The sequence below is a fragment of the Lissotriton helveticus genome, chromosome 4_1 (assembly GCF_964261635.1).
Source record: "Lissotriton helveticus chromosome 4_1, aLisHel1.1, whole genome shotgun sequence".
Lineage (NCBI taxonomy): Eukaryota > Metazoa > Chordata > Amphibia > Caudata > Salamandridae > Lissotriton > Lissotriton helveticus.
The window spans coordinates 67938934-67960728 of NC_136063.1; the positions used below are offsets into that span (position 1 = coordinate 67938934).

The 21795-nt window shown below is 46.1% G+C and overlaps 1 protein-coding gene across 1 annotated transcript in view; it reads left to right on the top strand.

Annotated features, from left to right (window-relative positions):
- LOC144827870 (embryonic protein UVS.2-like) overlaps positions 1-21795 on the top strand; it is a 64599-nt gene that overhangs the window by 11512 nt on the left and 31292 nt on the right. The window contains exons 2-3 of the mRNA XM_078686035.1: positions 10697-10721; positions 20500-20565. Of these exons, the coding sequence (XP_078542161.1) occupies positions 10697-10721; positions 20500-20565 (91 nt within the window). The remainder of the gene's footprint in view (positions 1-10696; positions 10722-20499; positions 20566-21795) is intronic.

The window sequence follows — 21795 nt, forward strand, 5'->3', positions numbered from 1 at the left end:
AGAGCTGAGTGCAGGCACAGGTGAGACCCCTTTAACAATGGTATATGGAGCTGAGAGCAGGCACAGGTGGGACCCCCTTTAACAATGGTATATAGAGCTGTGTGAAGGGCACAGGTGAGACCCCTTTAACGATGGTATATAGAGCTGAGTGCTGACACAGGTGAGACCCCCTTTAACGATGGTGTATAGAGCTGAGTGCAGGCACAGGTGAGACCCCCTTTAACAATGGTATATAGAGCTGAGTGCTGACACAGGTGAGACCCCCTTTAGCGATGGTATATAGAGCTGAGGGCAGGCACAGGTGAGACCCTTTTAACGATGGTATATAGAGCTGTGTGCAGACACAGGTGAGACCCCTTTAACAATGGTATATGGAGCTGAGTGCAGGCACAGGTGAGACCCCTTTAACAATGGTATATGGAGCTGAGTGCAGGCACAGGGGAGACACCTTTAACAATGGTATATAGAGCTGTGTGCAGGCACAGGTGAGACCCCCTTTAGCGATGGTATATAGAGCTGAGTGCAGGCACAGGTGAGACCCCTTTAACAATGGTATATGGAGCTGAGTGCAGGCACAGGTGGGACCCCCTTTCACAATGGTATATAGAGCTGTGTGAAGGGCACAGGTGAGACCCCTTTAACAATGGTATATAGAGCTGTGCAGACACAGGTGAGACCCCCTTAACAATGGTATATAGAGCTGTGTGCAGGCACAGGTGAGACCCCCTTTAGCGATGGTATATAGAGCTGAGTGCAGGCACAGGTGAGACCCCTTTAACAATGGTATATGGAGCTGAGTGCAGGCACAGGTGAGACCCCTTTAACAATGGTATATAGAGCTGTGTGCAGGCACAGGTGAGACCCCCTTTAGCGATGGTATATAGAGCTGAGTGCAGGCACAGGTGAGACCCCTTTAACAATGGTATATGGAGCTGAGTGCAGGCACAGGTGGGACCCCCTTTCACAATGGTATATAGAGCTGTGTGAAGGGCACAGGTGAGACCCCTTTAACGATGGTATATAGAGCTGAGTGCAGGCACAAGTGAGGCCCCTTTAACAGTGGTATATAGAGCTGTGTGCAGGCACAGGTGGGACCCCCTTTCACAATGGTATATAGAGCTGTGTGAAGGGCACAGGTGAGACCCCTTTAACAATGGTATATAGAGCTGTGCAGACACAGGTGAGACCCCTTTACCAATGGTATATAGAGCTGTGTGCAGGCACAGGTGGGACCCCCTTTCACAATGGTATATAGAGCTGTGTGAAGGGCACAGGTGAGACCCCTTTAACAATGGTATATAGAGCTGTGCAGACACAGGTGAGACCCCTTTAACAATGGTATATAGAGCTGTGTGCAGGCACAGGTGAGACCCCCTTTAGCGATGGTATATAGAGCTGAGTGCAGGCACAGGTGAGACCCCTTTAACAATGGTATATGGAGCTGAGTGCAGGCACAGGTGAGACCCCTTTAACAATGGTATATAGAGCTGTGTGCAGGCACAGGTGAGACCCCTTTAGCGATGGTATATAGAGCTGAGTGCAGGCACAGGTGAGACCCCTTTAACAATGGTATATGGAGCTGAGTGCAGGCACAGGTGGGACCCCCTTTCACAATGGTATATAGAGCTGTGTGAAGGGCACAGGTGAGACCCCTTTAACGATGGTATATAGAGCTGAGTGCAGGCACAAGTGAGGCCCCTTTAACAATGGTATATAGAGCTGTGTGCAGGCACAAGCGAGACCCCTTTAACGATGGTATATAGAGCTGAGTGCAGGCACAGGTGAGACCCCCTTTAACAATGGTATATAGAGCTGAGTGCAGGCACAGGTGAGACCCCTTTTAACAATGGTATATAGAGCTGTGTGCAGACACAGGTGAGACCCCTTTAACAATGGTATATGGAGCTGAGTGCAGACACAGGTGAGACCCCCTTTAACAATGGTAAATAGAGCTGTGTGCAGGCACAAGTGAGACCCCTTTAACAATGGTATATAGAGCTGAGTGCAGGCACAAGTGAGGCCCCTTTAACAATGGTATATAGAGCTGTGTGCAGGCACAGGCGAGACCCCTTTAACGATGGTATATAGAGCTGAGTGCAGGCACAGGTGAGACCCCCTTTAACAATGGTATATAGAGCTGAGTGCAGGCACAGGTGAGACCCCTTTTAACAATGGTATATAGAGCTGTGTGCAGACACAGGTGAGACCCCTTTAACAATGGTATATGGAGCTGAGTGCAGACACAGGTGAGACCCCCTTTAACAATGGTAAATAGAGCTGTGTGCAGGCTCAAGTGAGACCCCCTTTAACAATGGTATATAGATCTGTGTGCAGGCACAGGTGAGACCCCCTTTAACAATGGTAAATAGAGCTGTGTGCAGGCACAAGTGAGACCCCTTTAACAATGGTATATAGAGCTGTGTGCAGACACAGGTGAGACCCCCTTTAACAATGGTGTTTAGAGCTGTGTGCGCAGGCACAGGTGAGACCCCTTTAACAATGGTGTTAAGAGCTGTGCGCAGGCACAGGTGAGACCCCCTTTAACAATGGTGTTTAGAGCTGTGTGCAGACACAGGTGAGACCCCCTTTAACAATGGTATTAAGAGCTGTGCGCAGGCACAGGTGAGCCCCCCTTTAACAATGGTGTTTAGAGCTGTGTGCAGGCACAGGTGAGCCACCCTTTAACAATGGTATATAGAGCTGTGTGCAGGCACAGGTGAGACCCCTTCAACAATGGTATATAGAGCAGGCACAGGCGAGACCCCTTAACCATGGTATATAGAGCTGTGTCAGGCACAGGTGGGACCCCCTTTAACAATGGTATATAGAGCTGAGTGCAGGAACAGGTGAGACCCCCTTTAACCCTTTAACAATGGAATATAGAGCTGTGTGCAGGCACAGGTGAGACCCCCTTTAACAATTGTATATAGAGCTGTGTGCAGGCACAGGTGAGACCCCCTTTAACAATGGTATATAGAGCTGCATGCAGGCACAGGTGAGACCCCTTTAACAATGTTATATAGAGCTGAGTGCAGGCACAGGTGAGACCCCCTTTAACAATGGTATATAGAGCTGTGTGCAGGCACAGGTGAGACCCCCTTTAACCATGGTATATAGAGCTGTGTGCAGGCACAGGTGAGACCCCTTTAATAATGGTATATAGAGCTGAGTGCAGACACAGGTGAGACCCCCTTTAACGATGGTATATATAGCTGAGTGCAGGCACAGGTGAGACCCCTTTAATAATGGTATATAGAGCTGAGTGCAGACACTGGTGAGACCCCTTTAACAATTGTATATAGAGCTGAGTGCAGACACAGGTGAGACCCCCTTTAACGATGGTATATAGAGCTGTGTGCAGGCACAGGTGAGACCCCCTTTAACCATGGTATATAGAGCTGTGTGCAGGCACAGGTGAGACCCCTTTAATAATGGTATATAGAGCTGAGTGCAGACACAGGTGAGACCCCCTTTAACGATGGTATATATAGCTGAGTGCAGGCACAGGTGAGACCCCTTTAATAATGGTATATAGAGCTGAGTGCAGACACAGGTGAGACACCCTTTAACGATGGTATATATAGCTGAGTGCAGGCACAGGTGGGACCCCCTTTAACAATGGTATATAGAGCTGAGTGCAGGAACAGGTGAGACCCCCTTTAACCCTTTAACAATGGAATATAGAGCTGTGTGCAGGCACAGGTGAGACCCCCTTTAACAATTGTATATAGAGCTGTGTGCAGGCACAGGTGAGACCCCCTTTAACAATGGTATATAGAGCTGCATGCAGGCACAGGTGAGACCCCTTTAACAATGTTATATAGAGCTGAGTGCAGGCACAGGTGAGACCCCCTTTAACAATGGTATATAGAGCTGTGTGCAGGCACAGGTGAGACCCCCTTTAACCATGGTATATAGAGCTGTGTGCAGGCACAGGTGAGACCCCTTTAATAATGGTATATAGAGCTGAGTGCAGACACAGGTGAGACCCCCTTTAACGATGGTATATATAGCTGAGTGCAGGCACAGGTGAGACCCCTTTAATAATGGTATATAGAGCTGAGTGCAGACACTGGTGAGACCCCTTTAACAATTGTATATAGAGCTGAGTGCAGACACAGGTGAGACCCCCTTTAACGATGGTATATAGAGCTGTGTGCAGGCACAGGTGAGACCCCCTTTAACCATGGTATATAGAGCTGTGTGCAGGCACAGGTGAGACCCCTTTAATAATGGTATATAGAGCTGAGTGCAGACACAGGTGAGACCCCCTTTAACGATGGTATATATAGCTGAGTGCAGGCACAGGTGAGACCCCTTTAATAATGGTATATAGAGCTGAGTGCAGACACTGGTGAGACCCCTTTAACAATTGTATATAGAGCTGAGTGCAGACACAGGTGAGACCCCTTTAACAATGGTATATAGAGCTGTGTGCAGGCACAGGTGAGACCCCCTTTAACGATGGTATATATAGCTGAGTGCAGGCACAGGCGAATTCTGCAGTAACAGGGCTGTATATGGTTCTGTGTTAGCCTAAACCCGTGGTTCCCAAAGTGTGCGCCGCGGCGCCCTGGTGCGCCGTGATGAGAAGCCAGGGGCGCCGCGACGCCGTGCAGGATGTGGGTCGTGAAAACTGCAGCTACAAGTCCTCCCCCTCCTTTGTGCTGCCAGGTCAATTGATCCCAGCCCTCGCCCTCTTCATCTGAATGGCTCCAGGGCTGTGCTCATCAGCCCCAGCGCCTTGCCTGCTCCTGCTGCCTCAGTAACGAGCTGCTAATTACTGGACCCCCGTTGTCTGTGCAGATAAGGCCGGCCAGGGCGGGGGCTCTGTGATTACAGCTAATGTCAGGTGTGCATTTTACATAGATGCCAAGGTTTCAGGTTATGTGTGACATTTTCATGATTTCATTGTAATTATGAGTGACATTTGAACGACTATGAGAGACACTTTCACCCAATCAAAATCAAGCAATGAAGAAAACTAGGCAAACATATAAATATAAAAAATTACAGCCGTCTGAGCAAAATGAAACTACAAGATGATCTTTAAACTGCTTCGAAGAACCAGAAATTGAGGTGCACTAAACTAATGCCCTTGTAAGATCGTACTGTTATACAAATGTGCAATCATGATATTAAACAAGTCTTTTTGAGGAAGTATTTTATTATAGTCCTGTGCACATTTGCAGACCTGCACAGTTAAATAGAAAAGGTAATACTAAATTAATAAAGTCAGCTGACTCGCGAACACTGACAGGCACTGGGCATTCATTGGGCAAGCCTCAGCTGAGGCACACACAGTCACATAACTCACAGCGGGCACCGAGGGTGCGCTGATGTAGTGTATTATACTCTCACAATTCATTAATTCCCTAAATCAGACCCGTCTGCCCTGGTTGGCGCACAGCTACCTGCCAGCCCCATAGCTACTCTATGATGGTGTTGTATGCATTGCGATATACTTTATAAGATCTTTGTGATTGCAAATAAAGTTTTAAATGGTGATGGCTACTCTGAATCCTTCATCACGTCTAGGCTTGATTCTTAATGTAGACCAGTGGTTCCCAAAGTGTGCGCCGGTAAAAAAATGGCGGGGAGCCACGGCCAACTGCCAATTAGGTCAAATGAGCCACGGGTCAAAAAAGTTTGGGAACCACTGGCCTAAACTCTAAGGTGTGCGTCACTGTAAATACACCTGTGCAGGTGAGAGTCGCAGTAACAGTGCTGTATATGGTTCTCTGCAGGTGCAGACTCTCAGGTGTGCATCACTGTATGTACCCCTGTGCAGGTGATAGCTGCCGTAGTAGTATTATATGCACCTGTGTATACATAAAGCCTCTTAGATGTACATCACGTGACTGTGAGGGCATCTGTGAAGCCAAGAAGCCCAGTAACCATAATGAATAGGTCTGCAGTGCACCTGTACATCAGAGTATATGAGTGACAGCCCCGTGTACATGTAACGCCTCTCAGGTGTGTTTCATAGAGTGCACTCTTGCACAGGGGAGTATGTCAGTGACAGTATTTCACAGCCCTGAGTACATGTAATGACTCTCAGGTGTGTTTCATAGAGTGTACTCTTGCGCATGGGAGTATGTCAGTGACAGTATCACACAGCCCCGTGTACATGTAATGACTCTCAGGCGTGTTTCATAGAGTGCACTCTTGCACAGGGGAGTATGTCAGTGACAGTATCTCACAGCCCTGAGTACATGTAATGACTCTCAGGTGTGTTTCATAGAGTGTACTCTTGCGCATGAGAGTATGTCAGTGACAGTATCACACAGCCCTGAGTACATGTAATGACTCTCAGGTGTGTTTCATAGAGTGCACTCTTGAGCAGGGGAGTATGTCAGTGACAGTATCTCACAGCCCTGAGTACTTGTAACGACTCTCAGGTATGTTTCATAGAGTGCACTCTTGAGCACTCTTGCGCATGGGAGTATGTCAGTGACAGTATCACACAGCCATGAGTACATGTAATGACTCTCAGGTGTGTTTCATAGAGTGCACTCTTGAGCAGGGGAGTATGTGAGTGACAGTGTCACACAGCCCTGAGTACATGTAATGACTCTCAGTTGTGTTTGATAGGGCCCGATTGACAGAACTAACTTAAGACAAAATCCTAAACTTACTACCACTTTGGTATTCACAGAAGGCACTTACTCATTTCGGTATTCAGAGAAGTTAGGAGTCCTAACTTTAGGACTCCTAAATGCCTTCTGTGAATACTGAAAGTCTTAAAGTTAGGATTTTTCTCAGTTTAGGAGAAGTAAAGTTAGGACTCCTATCTTTAGGACTCCTAAATGCCTTCTGTGGATACCGAAAGTCTTAAAGTTAGGATTTTTCTCAGTTTAGGAGCAGTAAAGTTAGGACTCCTAACTTTAGGACTCCTAAATGCCTTCTGTGAATACCAAAAGTCTTACAGTTAGGATTTTTCTCAGTTTAGAAGTAGTAAAGTTAGAACTCCTAACTTTAGGACTCCTAAATTGAGAAAAATCCTAACTTTAAGACTTTCGGTATTCACAGAAGGCATTTAGGAGTCCTAAAGTTAGGACTCCTAACTTCTGTGAATATCGAAATGAGTAAGTGCCTTCTGTGAATACCAAAATGGTAGTAAATTTAGGATTTTGTCTTAAGTTAGTTCTGTGAATTGGGCCCATAGAGTGCACTCTTGAGTAGGGGAGTATGTCAGTGACAATATCACACAGCCCTGAGTACGTGTAATGACATATGTGAGGCCTCCACATCTCCTGCACAAGTGGAGACAGCATGGCAGACGCAGCTCCTTGCACAGCTGAGGGAGCTTCTTGTAAACGCACAGCTGGGGTGACAGGTCACCACCACCAACGTTTTAAGGTACACCTTTTACAGCGCTTTGAGGCCATGAGACGGGTACTGCAATGTCAGCAGTGTATCAAGAGTGCCACAGGCCCTAATGCAAGCATGAGAAATGGGCCCTCCTGGGCAGATGTCCTGTAGTATAAGACAGGCATACAAGCCGCCACAGTAGGAGTAAAGTGGGACTCTCTCCCCTGTGGGCCCTAATGCCGCAGCACCATTGTAAACTACGCCCCTGAGCCAAGTGCCTAGACTCCGAGAGTAATCTTAGAGGCGCATCACAGGCGTAAGAGGGTCTTCCCTGAGCACATGTGAGGTATGGGTCCGGTAGACCGGGGTCACCATAAGGGATCGAGCTGTGATTAGAGGTCCCCCTACCTCCACAGGTGGTAAGTGTCAATCAAACTTGAAGTGACTTTGAAAGTATGATTTCTACCTGGGATTACTTTACAAATCCTATTAGAAGTAAGACTGTGGGAGGGGTGATTGTAGTGAACCTCCCAGGACATTTTCAGGGGCACACATAAAACACTGTTGCCCTTTAGCAGCATAAAGCTACCTTTACCCAAGGAAGGAACAAACTAACTCTACTGCAAGGCCTACTCAACCAGGCAAAATATTCCGTATGCAGCACATTTCCATGTAGATGCGACTGCTTTAGCTGCCTGCGCTCTCCAGAGTTGAGACCGCTCTCCTATGCAAAGTATTCTTACTCAGCCTTACCCACCTGCACTCATTTTAGGAGATTGGGGCTCATTTTTCACCAACAGACCATGACCCAAGGCAACAGAGAAAGACAGAAAGGGAAGATAGGAGAGAGATATGAAAACAATGATGAATGCATAAAAGTGGCTGAAAAAAGAACCTGCAAGAATAAGCAATTTTAGGTTAGTGAAAGAAAAAGAAAAGGTTACTGCAACCTTGGCATTCAGCAATAGGACCCTAAGAAAAGGTTTGCGTAATTTTTCGCAAAGCAGCGCACAAACTATCCTATGAGGCTATTTGCTTATTATATATGTGCTGCAGAATGTAGCATACATGCAGAGAGGAAATAAAGAGGACACATGGATATATTTCCTCTTGCTACGCCAGCCTCAAGAGACTCACCAGTTTGGTGCAAAGCAATATATACAGTCTTTGTCAATATGGTTTTGCAACAAAATACATCCATGGATGCACAGGGACTCCCTAGCACCAACCATATAATGCCTACCTGACGCAAGGTAATGCAGGGCAACGTGTGGTACTGTAAATCCCAAAACGGATTTTGCATCAGGGTTGTGCCAGAAAAGTGACTTAACCCTGACGCAAAAACTGGGCCTCAATTTATACATTTAGTTTTATTTAAACTCTGCCACAAAGAAAGTGGCAACAAGAATAAAGCTGACAGTAAACCTGTTCTGGTTTATTTGTTTCAAAGACTGTGTTTTAAAATATCTAATGGATTTGATGCACCTGCTGCAGGGATATGTGTGTTCCCAGTGAAACTGAGTGAAATTAATTGTAAATTAATCTGGAGGTTAATGCACCTGCTGCAGAAATCTGTGTGTTCCTGGTGAATCCCAGAGAATAATAAGTGTAAGATAACTCTGGAGGTTTATGCACTTGCTGGAAAGATCTGTGTTTTGTTTAGCCTCAGTTTTGACTCAAAGTAGCATAGAAGGTTAGTGCAAAGCACATCATGCAACATGCAAATGACAGATTTTATTTGATGTAGTTAGATAAGTAGGTTACGGCTTTGAAGACGGAGATCCTTATGTTACTTGCAGTTACTTGTAAAGCTTTTAATATAGCACAGTGAGCTATGGAAATGATATGTGACTTCTACACCTTGTAATGCCCCACTGTTTTATGTAACACACCCTGCACAATGATTTACAAATGCAGATGATTTATTGTATATGTAATATTTACGTGTGATGAAAAGCGCTCCGACACCCTGCATTGGAATGAGTAGCACTATCAAGAAAAAATGGTGGCACTTAAATTATTTCAGCGCCTCCTCAGGGGTAGTAAGCGCTGTATAAATGCTATTTATTTTGTGTAAATACTGGGAAAGATCAACACATCTGACATTATGACAGTGCACGCATATCTCGTATACGGAGCCTGAACAGAGTATAAATCCACCACCCTTAACTGTGTGTGACGTGCTCACAAGGTGTGAGCCTTTGTTTCCCCTCTGCTGAATTTGCTTCTAGGTGTGAGGCTCCTGCCTGCTCCCAGCCAGGAGACTGAACAAAAGAAGCCTGATGACCCCTCACATTCCTTTGTTATGGGCCCAGCTGGAGTCTGAAATGAGAACGCCCCGTGCCTACCTGCACATTGTTGCTTATGGAAAGCAGACAACGTGCCGGCGCTGCTGAATGTGTCCTGGTGTTTAAAAATGACACCGGGACGAGTTAGGTACATTATTCAGTGGAGCCCAACCTCTTGGCATGGAGGACGGCGTTCACCCTTTGAAAATAATAGGTGGACGACGTCCACCCACGGGTACCCCCGACTTGTGCCCTAGGCCATTGCACAAAGGGCTCGGTTTTCTGCATTTGGGGTCTCAGAATATGGGGTGGAGCCTAAATGGCACGTGCTAGAAGATGTAAATATTTTTGGAAACTCAACCATGGATTTTGTGCAGTGTGCATGCACGATTTCTTACACTTCTTACCAGGAAGAAATCTTGCTTGCCAAAAACATGTGGGTATGGAATTAGCCAGCACGTTTGAATTCTGATTTGGGCAAAAAGAGGAGTTTGCACCCAAATCAGGATTAGTGCGGCCATCAGATGATCCTTATTGAGAAACCCCACGGACAACTCCACAGACTCTTCTATTACATTATACGAGATTTCTGTACATCTTCTGACCCATCTGTGCTGCTGAAGGCCATTTGTTCTTGTGACACTTTTACCGAAACGTTCCTTCAGCAGTTGTCAGTATCCAAATAGGTACATGAACCACATACTTCACCCTTGGCATCTGTGCAGCCCTGAGTACTTGAAACAAGGGGTCAAACAATGCACAGTGCTTAACCACCATATGGGATCTTCAATATCGACCCGCAACAATATTGACAGCAAGATATCAGCTGCACAGTATTGACAAGGACAGTCAACAAGGAGGCATCGGAACAGTAAATCCCCTCTCCTCAATATACTCTTCCTTGATGATACAGTGCAAGGGGATGTCCTGCAGCTCAAACCGATGCAGGTCGAGGATTGTCGTTTCGATATCTTGACATACAACGCAAAGTACATCTTGTGTCATCTTTTAAAACATGGCTTCAGGGTTTCCTAAAGTTCTGAAATCTTCATATTTGCATTGAGTGATTAAAATGTAATTTTTCTCTTTTGCAGATTTTCTATGAACTGGAGAAAAATCGTAAGTACATTTTTAGTCTGGATACCTTTGAACTTGAGCATAGCACCTGTACGTAACGAAGCACAGTGGGCGCGGGTGGTGGCTGCGTTAAATACTATCTACTTAATCCCTTTAAATCGGATTTTGTGTGGTTACAAAGGGATAGAGAGTAAGATGTGCGGCCGGAATGATGGGCATCGTGTCTATGTGCGGCTCGTGCATGGACATAGTGCTGCTAAGAGTCACAAGCTGTGTGGGTGAAAGGAGGAGCAGTCACACCCCTGACTACATGCACAAAATGAAGTTGCCAAGACCGGGAAGTGAGAATGAGAAAAACGTCCACAGAGAGGCAAACCCCTAAGCACCATTGGCCGCAGACAGAAATGGAGCGCTTTATAGATCAAACCGCTGCATTGTGTATTTGGACCCGGTGTTTGGGAAAGGATTTAGAATGTCGATCAATCAATCAATCAGAGATTTATAGAGCGCACTACTCACCCGTGAAGGTCTCAAGGCGCTGGTAGGGGTGGGGGAGTATAGCCAGCTCTGAGGTCATCCGAAGAGCCAAGTCTTTAGGTCTTTTCTAAAGGCTTGCAGTGTAGGTCTTCGTCTGATGCTGAAGGGGAGTTCGTTCCAGGTCTTGGCTGTGATGTAGGGGAAGGATCTTCCCCCGATCTAGCTCAGTGGATGTCAGCAAGGGCTAAGTTGGTGGAGCAGAGGTTTCTCTTAGGGCCGTGGAAGGAGATTCTTCTGTTGAGGTTTTGGGGTCCAGTGTTGTGGAGGGCTTTGTAGGCGTGTGTGAGCAGCTAGAAGGTAACTCTCTTTTCGACGGGGAGCCAGTGGAGGACGCAAAGGTGCTGGGTGATGTGGTTGTGTCGTGGGATGCTGAGGGCGAGTCTGGCTGCGGTGTTCTGGACGGTCTGGAGTTTGCAAAGGAGTGATTTGTTGATTCCGGCGTACAAGGCGTTTCCACTGTCCTGCCTGCTGGTGATGAGTGAGTGGGTGACGGTCTTCCTGGAGTGGGGGGGGGTCCATTTGAAGGTCTCGAGGGTGTTGAAGCATGTGGAGGACACAGCTTTGATCTGTCGGTTCATGGTGAATGAGGAGTTGAGTATGATGCCGAGGTTACGGGCGTTATCCGAGGGAGTGGGGGGGTTTCTGAGGGCAGGGAGCCACAGGTGTCGTCCCCTACTGCAGTGGCGGATCCGAGGATAAGAACTTCTGTTTTCTCCGAGTTGAGCTTCAGACAGCTGCTGCTTGTCCAGGATGCAAAGTCCTTCAGTCCTTCACGGAAACTGTGCCTGGTGATGCTGGGTTCTTTTGTGAGGAAGAGGATGAGCTGCGTAATGTCGGTGTAGGATACAATGCTGAATCCGTGTTTTCGGACGATGCTTGCAAGGGGGGTCATGTAGATGTTGAAGAGCATGGGGCTGATGGAGGATCCTTGGGGTACTCCGCATCTGATCTTTGTGGGTTTGGAGAGGAAGGGCGGGAGACTTATTCTTTGCGTTCTGCCAGAGAGGAAAGAGAAAATCCAGTCTAAGGCAGTACCCTGTGTGCCAACGTCATGGAGTCTGGGGACTTGTCTGAGGTGGAAGATGGTGTTGAAGGCTGCTGAGAGGTCTAGTAGAATGAGGGCTGCAGAGTGGCCTTGACCAAGGAGGGTGTGGATGTTGTCAGTGGCGGCTAGGAGAGCAGTCTCGGTGTTGTGGTTGCTGCTGAATCGAGATTGGGATGAGTCAAGGATGTTATTTGCTGGTTGTTGATGATTTTCTCTATGACTTTGGCAGCTAAGAGGGCCTGTAGTTCTTGAGGTCCGTCAGGTCTGCGGAGGACTTCTTGAGGAGGGTTTTGACTTTGCCACTTTTCCAGGCATCGGGGAACATGACTGTTTCAAGGGTGCAGTTGATTGTCAGGGTAGGGGTCAGTGAGTGATCCGGAGTGGATGCTCTTCATAGTCTTTGCGGTGTCTTCAGTGATGACAGGGGTCCAGGTGAGGAGGGTCTGCTAGGTGGCATAGCTGGTGGATGGTCATGGGTCGGTGACTTGGTCTTGGTTGTTGAAGTTGTATTAAAGCGTCCTGACCTTTGGTGGAAGAAAGAGCTGAGTTTGTTGAAGAGGTCCTGGGGGGAGGGACATCGGTGGTTTCGCTGGGGAGTCTGGTGAATTCTTGTATGATGGTGAAGAGTTAGTTGGAGTTGTGGGATTTGGAGAGGATTCTGTCCTGAATGAAGTTTCTCTTCATAGATCGGTTGAGCTCGTGGTGTGCCGTGGTGGTTTCCCTGTAGGCAGTGCATGCTTCTGGGGTTTTGCTGTTTCTCAATGCTTTCTCCAGTCATCAGCATGAGTGCTTGAATTCTCAGAGGTCTGTGGTGAACCTAGTGGCTTTCGTGTTGTGCCGTCTGTCGGAGTTCTGGAGGGAGGCGAGCATGTTGGCGCAGTCAGCGATCCATTGGTGGAGGTCGTTGGCTGCAGTGTTGGCGTCTGTAGTGGTAGGGGAGGAGTGCGGGACGTCATTTTGAACTTACCTGCAAGCCGTGAGGGCAACGGCTCTACACAACGCTGCAAACGCCGTGAGGGGAACGGCTGTAGTCCGGACATCGAACTACAACTCCCGGCAGGCCTTGGGGCGGTGGTGCACATTACTCACGCCAGCAGCGCGCCCGGAGGCGCTAGAAGAAGCCGGAACGCCTCTCGCATCGCGATTCGCACGCGGGAGCATCGCAGGAGAAGCCCGGGACAAGGGCGGGACAGTCTGTGGCAGTCCGGGGCAGTACAAGGGTGGGCTGGGCCACGGACTTTGATCCTGCAGCTGAGGTTGCAAATTCCCTCAAGTGAGACTATTAATTTTATTGACTATGGACAGTGTTCTGTTCTAGTTACCATATATTTATTTTAGATCATATGTCCGTGAGCTAATTTCAGGACTAGTGTGACTTGTAATTCATGATAGTCTTTGTTCTTTTAAATTCTAACCGAATTGTGCTAGTTCTGACCATGTCTAAACATAAACCTGATAAAACCGCACCAGTGTTAGCTACCCTAGATAATTACCTAGTGAAAATGGTCAACAAAATCAATAATGACCGGATAGCTTCGCTAGGACGGGGGAGCCCTCCTGCCATACCCCTAGTCACTCACTCCCCATTGGCCGCATTCACTATAGACGACAGTTTTGAACTAGGCAATCGGGTAGCTGTAACGACTGTAGCACAGGTCCACTCTGAGCTTGACCAGGACACCCCTGATACATCTAATGAGATATTGGAGCAGTGCCCGCCGGTCCCTTGAGTGGTGAGGGCATGTAGGAAACTACAAATCAAACGTGGGGGAAATCGTAGTAAAAAAAGAGTAGAAACACCCCAAAAAAGCTCCCTGGGTGAATCCGAGCAATTGGAAAGAAAAGGCGCAGTTAACCTAAATACTGAGCAACTCAATCTTCTAGTCAGCGTCATTGAGGCCAAGATAGAAGCCAAGATGGAAGAGATCATTAAACCCCTAGTGTTTAAACTGGATACTATCTCCTTAGAAGGGATGTATGACGTTACTCCGCATACCGTTACAACTACCTACCATTACAACGCGACCATTACAACGCATACCATTACAACGCATAGCGCTTTGGGGTGCTGGATAGTGGTAAGTATAATTTACTATTCTAACTCCAGTCCCCGTGGACCCTAGGGAAGGTGTTGGATAGTAAATTATACCATTCCCTATCCTATAGCGCCCCCCAGCGCAATGCGTTGTAATGGTATGCGTTATAAAAGTCGCGTTGTAATGGTAGTGCGGAGTAACGAATGCGTTGTAACAGGTGCATACCCCTTAGAAGTCAAAAGACTAGGAAGTCTTATGGAAACACATCTGGCCTTGGATGAAAGATCTAAGGCTGCTGCCAAGGGCCCCGATGAAGAGGGTCGGGGAACTAGCAAATGTTTATCAAATACATCTAGTGAGAGAATTAGTGTAATCGAAACTCCTATGCCCGACCCAATACCAATTACTTGCCAGAACAAGCAGGCTATAGCCCCACCAGAGAGCTCATTAGGATTTAGAGAAGTAAAGAAAAGCCGCTTTATTAACCTCCCCCCTGATTGTGCACCCTATGTGGTTGTTCTAACCAATGTCCCGCCTACCGATCATCATCCCCTTCAGCCCCACGAGGAATCCCACGAATCACTTAAAAACAAAACAGTTTCATGGCTGAATAAGCAATGTGGTTTTCCAATCACCTACTCTGATCAAATATTATCTAGCAGAAGGGTTAATTGGATCGGCCCCTCTAGAAAGACCTGTAGGGGTGATTGTGTTATCGTTAATTTTAAACATCCCCAACACGTTGCAACAGCCTTGTTAAGAGCAGCCTCCCTAGTATATGAAGTGAATAGCATATGTGTGCGCCTACTTGGCTACTTCTACACTCATCTTATGAAAGCGCCCCACGACACCAGTAGAAGTAGACCTTTTATACCTATTCATCGCCCTGTTCCTGAAGTAACAGTGTCAAACAGGTATTCTAACGATTGACATAATCAGGGTAGCGGGTTACCTGTAAGGGCGATTACAAATAGTCGGGCAATCGAACCATACGTCCTGCATACAGTCACAGACCAACTTTTGACGGGTGATCTAATAGTGCAAAATGACCGTGGGGACAAACCAAATGGTGACCTTAGGACGGGGGGTGGTACACATGCCTCTGCTTCATCAGCTGCTTTAAATACAATGCATTCTAATAGTATTACAATTGTTAGCTGGAATATCGCTGGACTAAAGTCCAAGGGGAATGTTTTGGGCTGGAAAAACTTTATTAATAGTCATGATATTCTTTGCTTCCAGGAAACGTGGTGTAGGGAAGAAGTAAATTATGAGGGGTTTGGTTCTTATAGTTTGGTGGCACAAGATTTAACTTCAGGGAGAGCCAAAGGTGGCCTTTTGATCTTGGTCTCTATCAAGCGAAAAATTGTAGTAAAAAGGTATTTGAGCGTGGGTGCGCACGTGCAGATCCTTTGGCTCACTGCGGACCTAGGGCGTAATATATTACTGGTTAACTACTACAATAATGTGTTTGATAATTCCAGGACGACAGTAGTCAATAATCTGGCTAGTGTAATTGATAATTTTTGCACAGAATTAAATGCTTCATTTGATTTCATCTGGGTGGGTGATTTTAACCTACCGGTGTGTGAACTGTCAACCCAAAAGGTCTGTGGGGTTATTAATAACGTCGGTTTGGACGACTTGCATTTCAGACACAACAGTTATGGCGAATTCTTACATAAGTTCATGGGCTGCTATGATCTGGAAATCCTAGATTTTGTTAAAGATGATCTGGGTCAGACTATCCCTACTTTTAAGAACAAGCAGAGCAGTTCAGTTATCGATTATGTAATTATTTCAACCAATATCTCCCCATACTGTGCCCCCCCAGGATTGAGGTCACTTCTTTAAGTGACCATAATCGAATAATTTTGGAATGTACCCTGTGGGGGAGTAGTACTGTTGTGGAAGGTACCACTATTGCTAACATAGAGCCACACCGACCTAACGGAGTTAGAATAAGATGGGTAGGGGAGAAGGCTAACGAACAGTTAGGTTCTATCGTCAAAGAAAGTTTGATGGACATTACCCTTATTCTTGATAATGACACAGATCATGAACGGGTTTTAATTGCTTTTGATGGTATCAACAAATCCATCGACGCCAGGTTCACTAGACCTAAAAAAGCTCAATGTAGCAAAGGACCGGGATGGTTTGACCATACATGTACCAGTTTATTAACCATGTTAAAGCATGCTCTTGCAATAAAGCCAAGGGACCCTGGCTCAATAGTTAAATTAAGACTAGAGTACAAACAAGCACTGAAGAGGAGGAAGGGTGAGCTTCAGCAGCAGGCTTGGGACTCACTTAATTAAGCGGCAGAGCTATCTAATAGCACACTGTTTTGGGCAACAGTCAACTCTGCATTTCTTAAGGAGGAAAATATACCTTAGCTAACATCTAACGTTCCTAGTGATGACTGGGTCTTGCATTTTTCTCAAATTTTTGGCTCTTCTAACTGTGCTGACAACAACCTGGGTAGATGGCCCACCATCCCATTGGATATAACCGTTAAAGAGGTCGAGCTTGGCATTGGTGCTAGTAAGGGGGGGCAAAGCTCAGGGACCTGATGGGGTCCCTATAGACGTTTATAAAGCAGCTCCAGAGTTGTGGAGCCATCATTTGGCCATTGTTTTTAACGCAGCAGTATGTACAGTGGCACCAAAAACCTGGGAGGAATCCATCATAATCCCGATATACAAAAAGGGCAGTAGATCTGATGTAAAAAACTATCGCCCCATCTCTCTTCTGGACTCCTCAGTTAAGATCATGAGTAGGGTTATGCTGGTTAGACTAGAAGAGTGGGTTGAGCTAGAGGGCGTCCTGGCCGATAGTCAGTTCGGGTTTAGGAAGGGACGGGGTACACTTGACCAGTGTATAAATCTTGATCTACTGATAGGTAAATACACTGAAGCCAAACAGGGTTCATTATACCTCTGCTTTGCAGATTTAAGCAGTGCTTTTGATATGGTTGACCACTCCTTATTGTGGCCAACCTTGTTACATCTTGGTGCACCAGAGGGTATAATCTTCTTTCTTGCTAGATTATACGAAAAACTAGAAACATGTGTGCGCTATGGCACTAAAGGGGAATGTACCCCGAAATTCAGGGTTAAACGTGGGATTAGGTAGGGCTGCGTATTAGCCCCCCTTCTTTTTATACTGTTTATTAACGAAATAGACTCCATTTTAAAAGATGTTAATGCTGATGCCCCTAAAAACAAAAGCGTTTCTGTACCAGTGTTATTATACGCTGATGACGCTGTCCTGCTTTCAAGAACACCCCTTGGACTACAGCTTCTGATAGATAGATTTTCTGCCTTTATTAAGGATGGAAAACTGTCTATCAACAAGGGGAAAATGCATACAATGACTTGTGGGGCTAGAAGTAAAACCACTAAGCCTTTTTTATTGAGGGTGAAAAGGTGCAAGAAGTGGATACATTTTGCTATCTTGGTTTAACCTTCTCGAAAGACAGAATGTGGACTAATGAATTTAATAATATTAGCAACAAAATGGCGAAAAACGCATATGGTGTTTTTAGATTTACGGCAAAAGTTGGCGACAGACGGACAAGGGATATGCTTAATATCTATCAAGCAAGATGTGTCACTGTTGCAATGTACAGAGCGGGGGTTTGGGGTCATGCATGTTACCATAATTTGCAATCACAGGAGAACTCCTTTTTTTAAAAACTCTTATGTTTACCTACATCCGCCTCGACTGAGTTGATCTATCGGGAACTGGACATCCCTTTTTGAGATGATCTATTATCTATGAGGCCTCTTATGTTATGGTGTTCGATCTGGCTTCAGGACGAAAAGTTGAGGACTGTCTATTACTTGATAAATCTCGCAATATACTGTGGTTAAAATATGTTGCTGACTGTTATTTAGAAATATTTAATATAAATGTATTGACTGACCCTAGTGCCGCATCTAAGATCTCCAAAACTGAGCTGAAAACTACATTGCTGGCCCAAAAAGCAGGGAAACAGGTTTCTGCTCATGGATCTCAGTCCACTGTCATGTTTTACAGTAAATACAATACGTATGAAGGTTTCCCATGTTATCTAGCCATGGTGACTAGGCCATCTCATAAGTTTGTGCTTACCAGGCTGAGGTTTGGTGTAGCACATCACTTAGTGGCCCTGCCAAATCTTAAGAAACATCCAATTGGGCCGTGTTTGTGTGATGCCGTCACTAAACAAAGCACTCTGCACTTTCTACTGATCTGTAAACTTTACAAGAATTTTCGATCTGAAACCCATGTTTGTTAAATATGGTGTATGTACAGCTAATCAGGCAATGAGTTTGTTATTTAATATGGAGTCTGCTGATATTTGTTTTTATACCGCTATCTTTTTAAATCGGTCTATTAAGGCACGTACAAGTATGCTATTTTAAAAACAGTGTGTGAAATTCGTAATATCTGTATTTTATATGCTTCTGCTTTTATGGTCGTTTTGTATGAACCGAATAAAGCTTCATGAATTGAATTGAGTGCGGTTGAGGGCAGAGGTGAGGTGCTCTTTGGCGATCTTGCTCCAGATTCTGCCTGGGAGGCATGGCATAGGCTTGTGTGCGTTGGGTTTTAAGAAGAAGTGGACGCAGTGGTGGTCCGTCTAGAGAGGTGCTGTGGTGTGACTGAAGGGAATGTTGTTTCCTCCAGCTAATATGGGGTCATGGGTGTGTCCCACCGTGTGGGTGGGGGAGGGGATGAGTTGCTTCAGTCCAATGTTGGCAGGGTTCCCTAGGAGGGTGGTGGAATTGGAGTCACTGGGGTTGTCTAGGTGGAAATTCAAGTCTCCGAGCAGTACCTAGTCTGTGAAGACAAGTGAGTGGAACGCAATGTAGTCTGTGATGGTGTTGGTGAACAGGGAGCGGGGTCCGGGTGGTCTGTAGGCGAGTGTCCCGCGGAGAGTCATTCTGGGGTTGGGCTGGATCTGGAAACGGATGTGTTCCATGGGGGGCGATGCGTTGTTCAAGATGGAGGTTGTCACTCGGAGGGAGCTTTTGTGAACGATGGCGGGGCCTCCTCCAGGGCGGTTGGAGTGGTCTTTCCACAGGATCTTGTACCTGTCTGCTATGGCAGTTGCGATGTCAGTAGCAGAGCTGGCGTCAGTCCAGGTCTCTGTGAGGAAGGCAACGTCGGGCGAGAGGGTGTTTAGGAGGTCCTAAACTTCTACTGCATGTCTTTGCAGGGAGCGTGCCTGTGCAGGATGCAGTTCCGGGGTATGTGTACATTGGTGTCCGGTGGGTTTGCGGCAGCTGTCTGCATCTGGAAGTGGATGAAGGTAGATGAAGGTGTAGCAGCAGTGTTGGCAGGTGAACGGACCTTGGGACCTGCTCAGCATCGAGAGCTGGCAGTTGTTGCATCCAGGGTTGAGTGCGTGGAGAGTGCTGGAGTCGTAGCAGTGGGGAGTCGGAGGACCAGGGTCCCTGGCGTGGTCAGGTCACGGATGGGCACAGACAAGCTTGCCTTTGGCGTGCCAGTGACGTGGCCGCGCAGCAGCCACCATTAAGTAGGGGTCGAGGGAGGGACAGAAGCTGGAAGGCGGGAGTAGGTACAAGCGCGGGGGTGGGGCCTCGGGGGCAGCAGCGGCAGGAAAAAGGCAAAAGGCAATGAAAAAACAGAGGCAAGGGAGAAATCTGCAAAACAGGCAGTGATAGAAAAAACAAAAACAGAAAAAGACAGGATGACCAGAAAACAGAAAAAGACAGAAAAGGCTGAACAGAGCAGACCAGCAGAAGAGCAGGCTCTTCCAGTGGACCACCAGCGATGAGGCGCAGGCAGGAGCCTGCGAGTGGAGGAGGGCCTCAAACACAGGAACCAGAAAGGTGCTGAGGGCCGTGCCTCAACAACAGCGCTGCACGAGGGAAGAGCAGTTTCCCTAACCAGGAGGTCAGAAGTCACACATTGTGAGAGCATACGGCCCATAAGAAAGTGGGCCTGCACATTTTTTCCAGTTTGTAGCATATGTCCCAGTGCCTACATGACTCTGCGCATTTCTCAAACCTCCACCCAGTCTGGGCATGAACACTTTTGCGAGTTGGCAGAAATAGACAGTTTGTGCATTGACACTGATGCACATTAGACCCAGCGAATATTTCACCTTCTGTAACTGCTTTATGAATCCATCTATTCCTGTGCACGAGCCGCCGCTGATGTGAAGCTGTAAATGTGCCTTCTCTTTCAGACACCCGGCATTCAGAGGAGCCCCTGATACCAGATGTCTTCGAGATCATCACCAATGAGAACCAAGGTATGAGACAACCTCGGGCTTCTGGGCGCTAGACTTTATCACACGTGACCCTGAGCCCAGACGTTTCAAGATCATCACAATAGAGAACCAAAGTAAGAGAAAACCTCGGGCTTCTGGGTGCTAGACTTTATCACACGTGACCCTGAGGCCGCATTTAGATGTAAAGACATAATACAAATGTGTGGACGAAGAATTACACGGTAGGGACAGGGTGAAAGGGCTGCGCCTGACAACATGTGTGACGTCACAGCTCGTGTTTGCTGACAGAAGACATAAAGCGCTTAGAAGGCAGTTACCTATCTCAGCTGTTAATCTGATTTTTCTGTCTTAATATTCTCAATGTTATTATGGCAAATCAGTAAACAAAATAATGCTAAAGAGTACTCCCAGATATAGTTTGAGGTCTAGAGGAGGGAGAAAGAACCAACAATAAAGTACAAATACCTCTAATCTGACCTACATGATTCTATACAATGAGTAAATCACAAAATATTGCACAAGGGATGCTAAATATAGGAAAATATTTTTATTTTATTTAGACATATTATTTTTTACTTTTCCATTTTTCATTTTTATTTTGTCATATTTTATACATATTCAAATTTTTGTATAAACAGATTTGATCAACATTTCATGAAGAACCCCATGTCCTAACTATATATACACATCTCTCTCATTCCATCATGCAAACATCTACATTCACTATCTAGACTCATAACAAAACTAAGACTGTCAAGTGCAACATAAATTCAACAAAGAAACAACAAACAAAGAGAACTACTGAGGGTCCCCTACAAATTTATACAGCGTCAACTATTACAATTTCTTATCACTTATTGTTTGTACATTTTCCAATCACTATATTTTTTTATTTTTTCTTTACATTTTTTTGTAGCTTTCTGTGTAGGGGTCTCAGATGCGTACGGCCTACGTTCGTTTCGGTGATTAAGAAAATATGATTCACCTTCCTCAGGGCCAACAAAAGATTAGACAACAAAACAAATGTGTTCACTCTGATTTAAAACCAGGGGGTTCTTTGGTATCTTTAATAGACTACTGGGATGGATTTCTCGACAGTCTTTTTATGCGATTCACAGCTATGATATTCTAACACTTTAAAATAAGGCGAGGTCTTCCATAAATGGAGGAATTGAACTCTAGTGGGAATTCTTTAAAATTTTTCAGTACTTCAAGTTTCCTAGTTGCTCCGAATGGGTGAGTCCAGAAAAA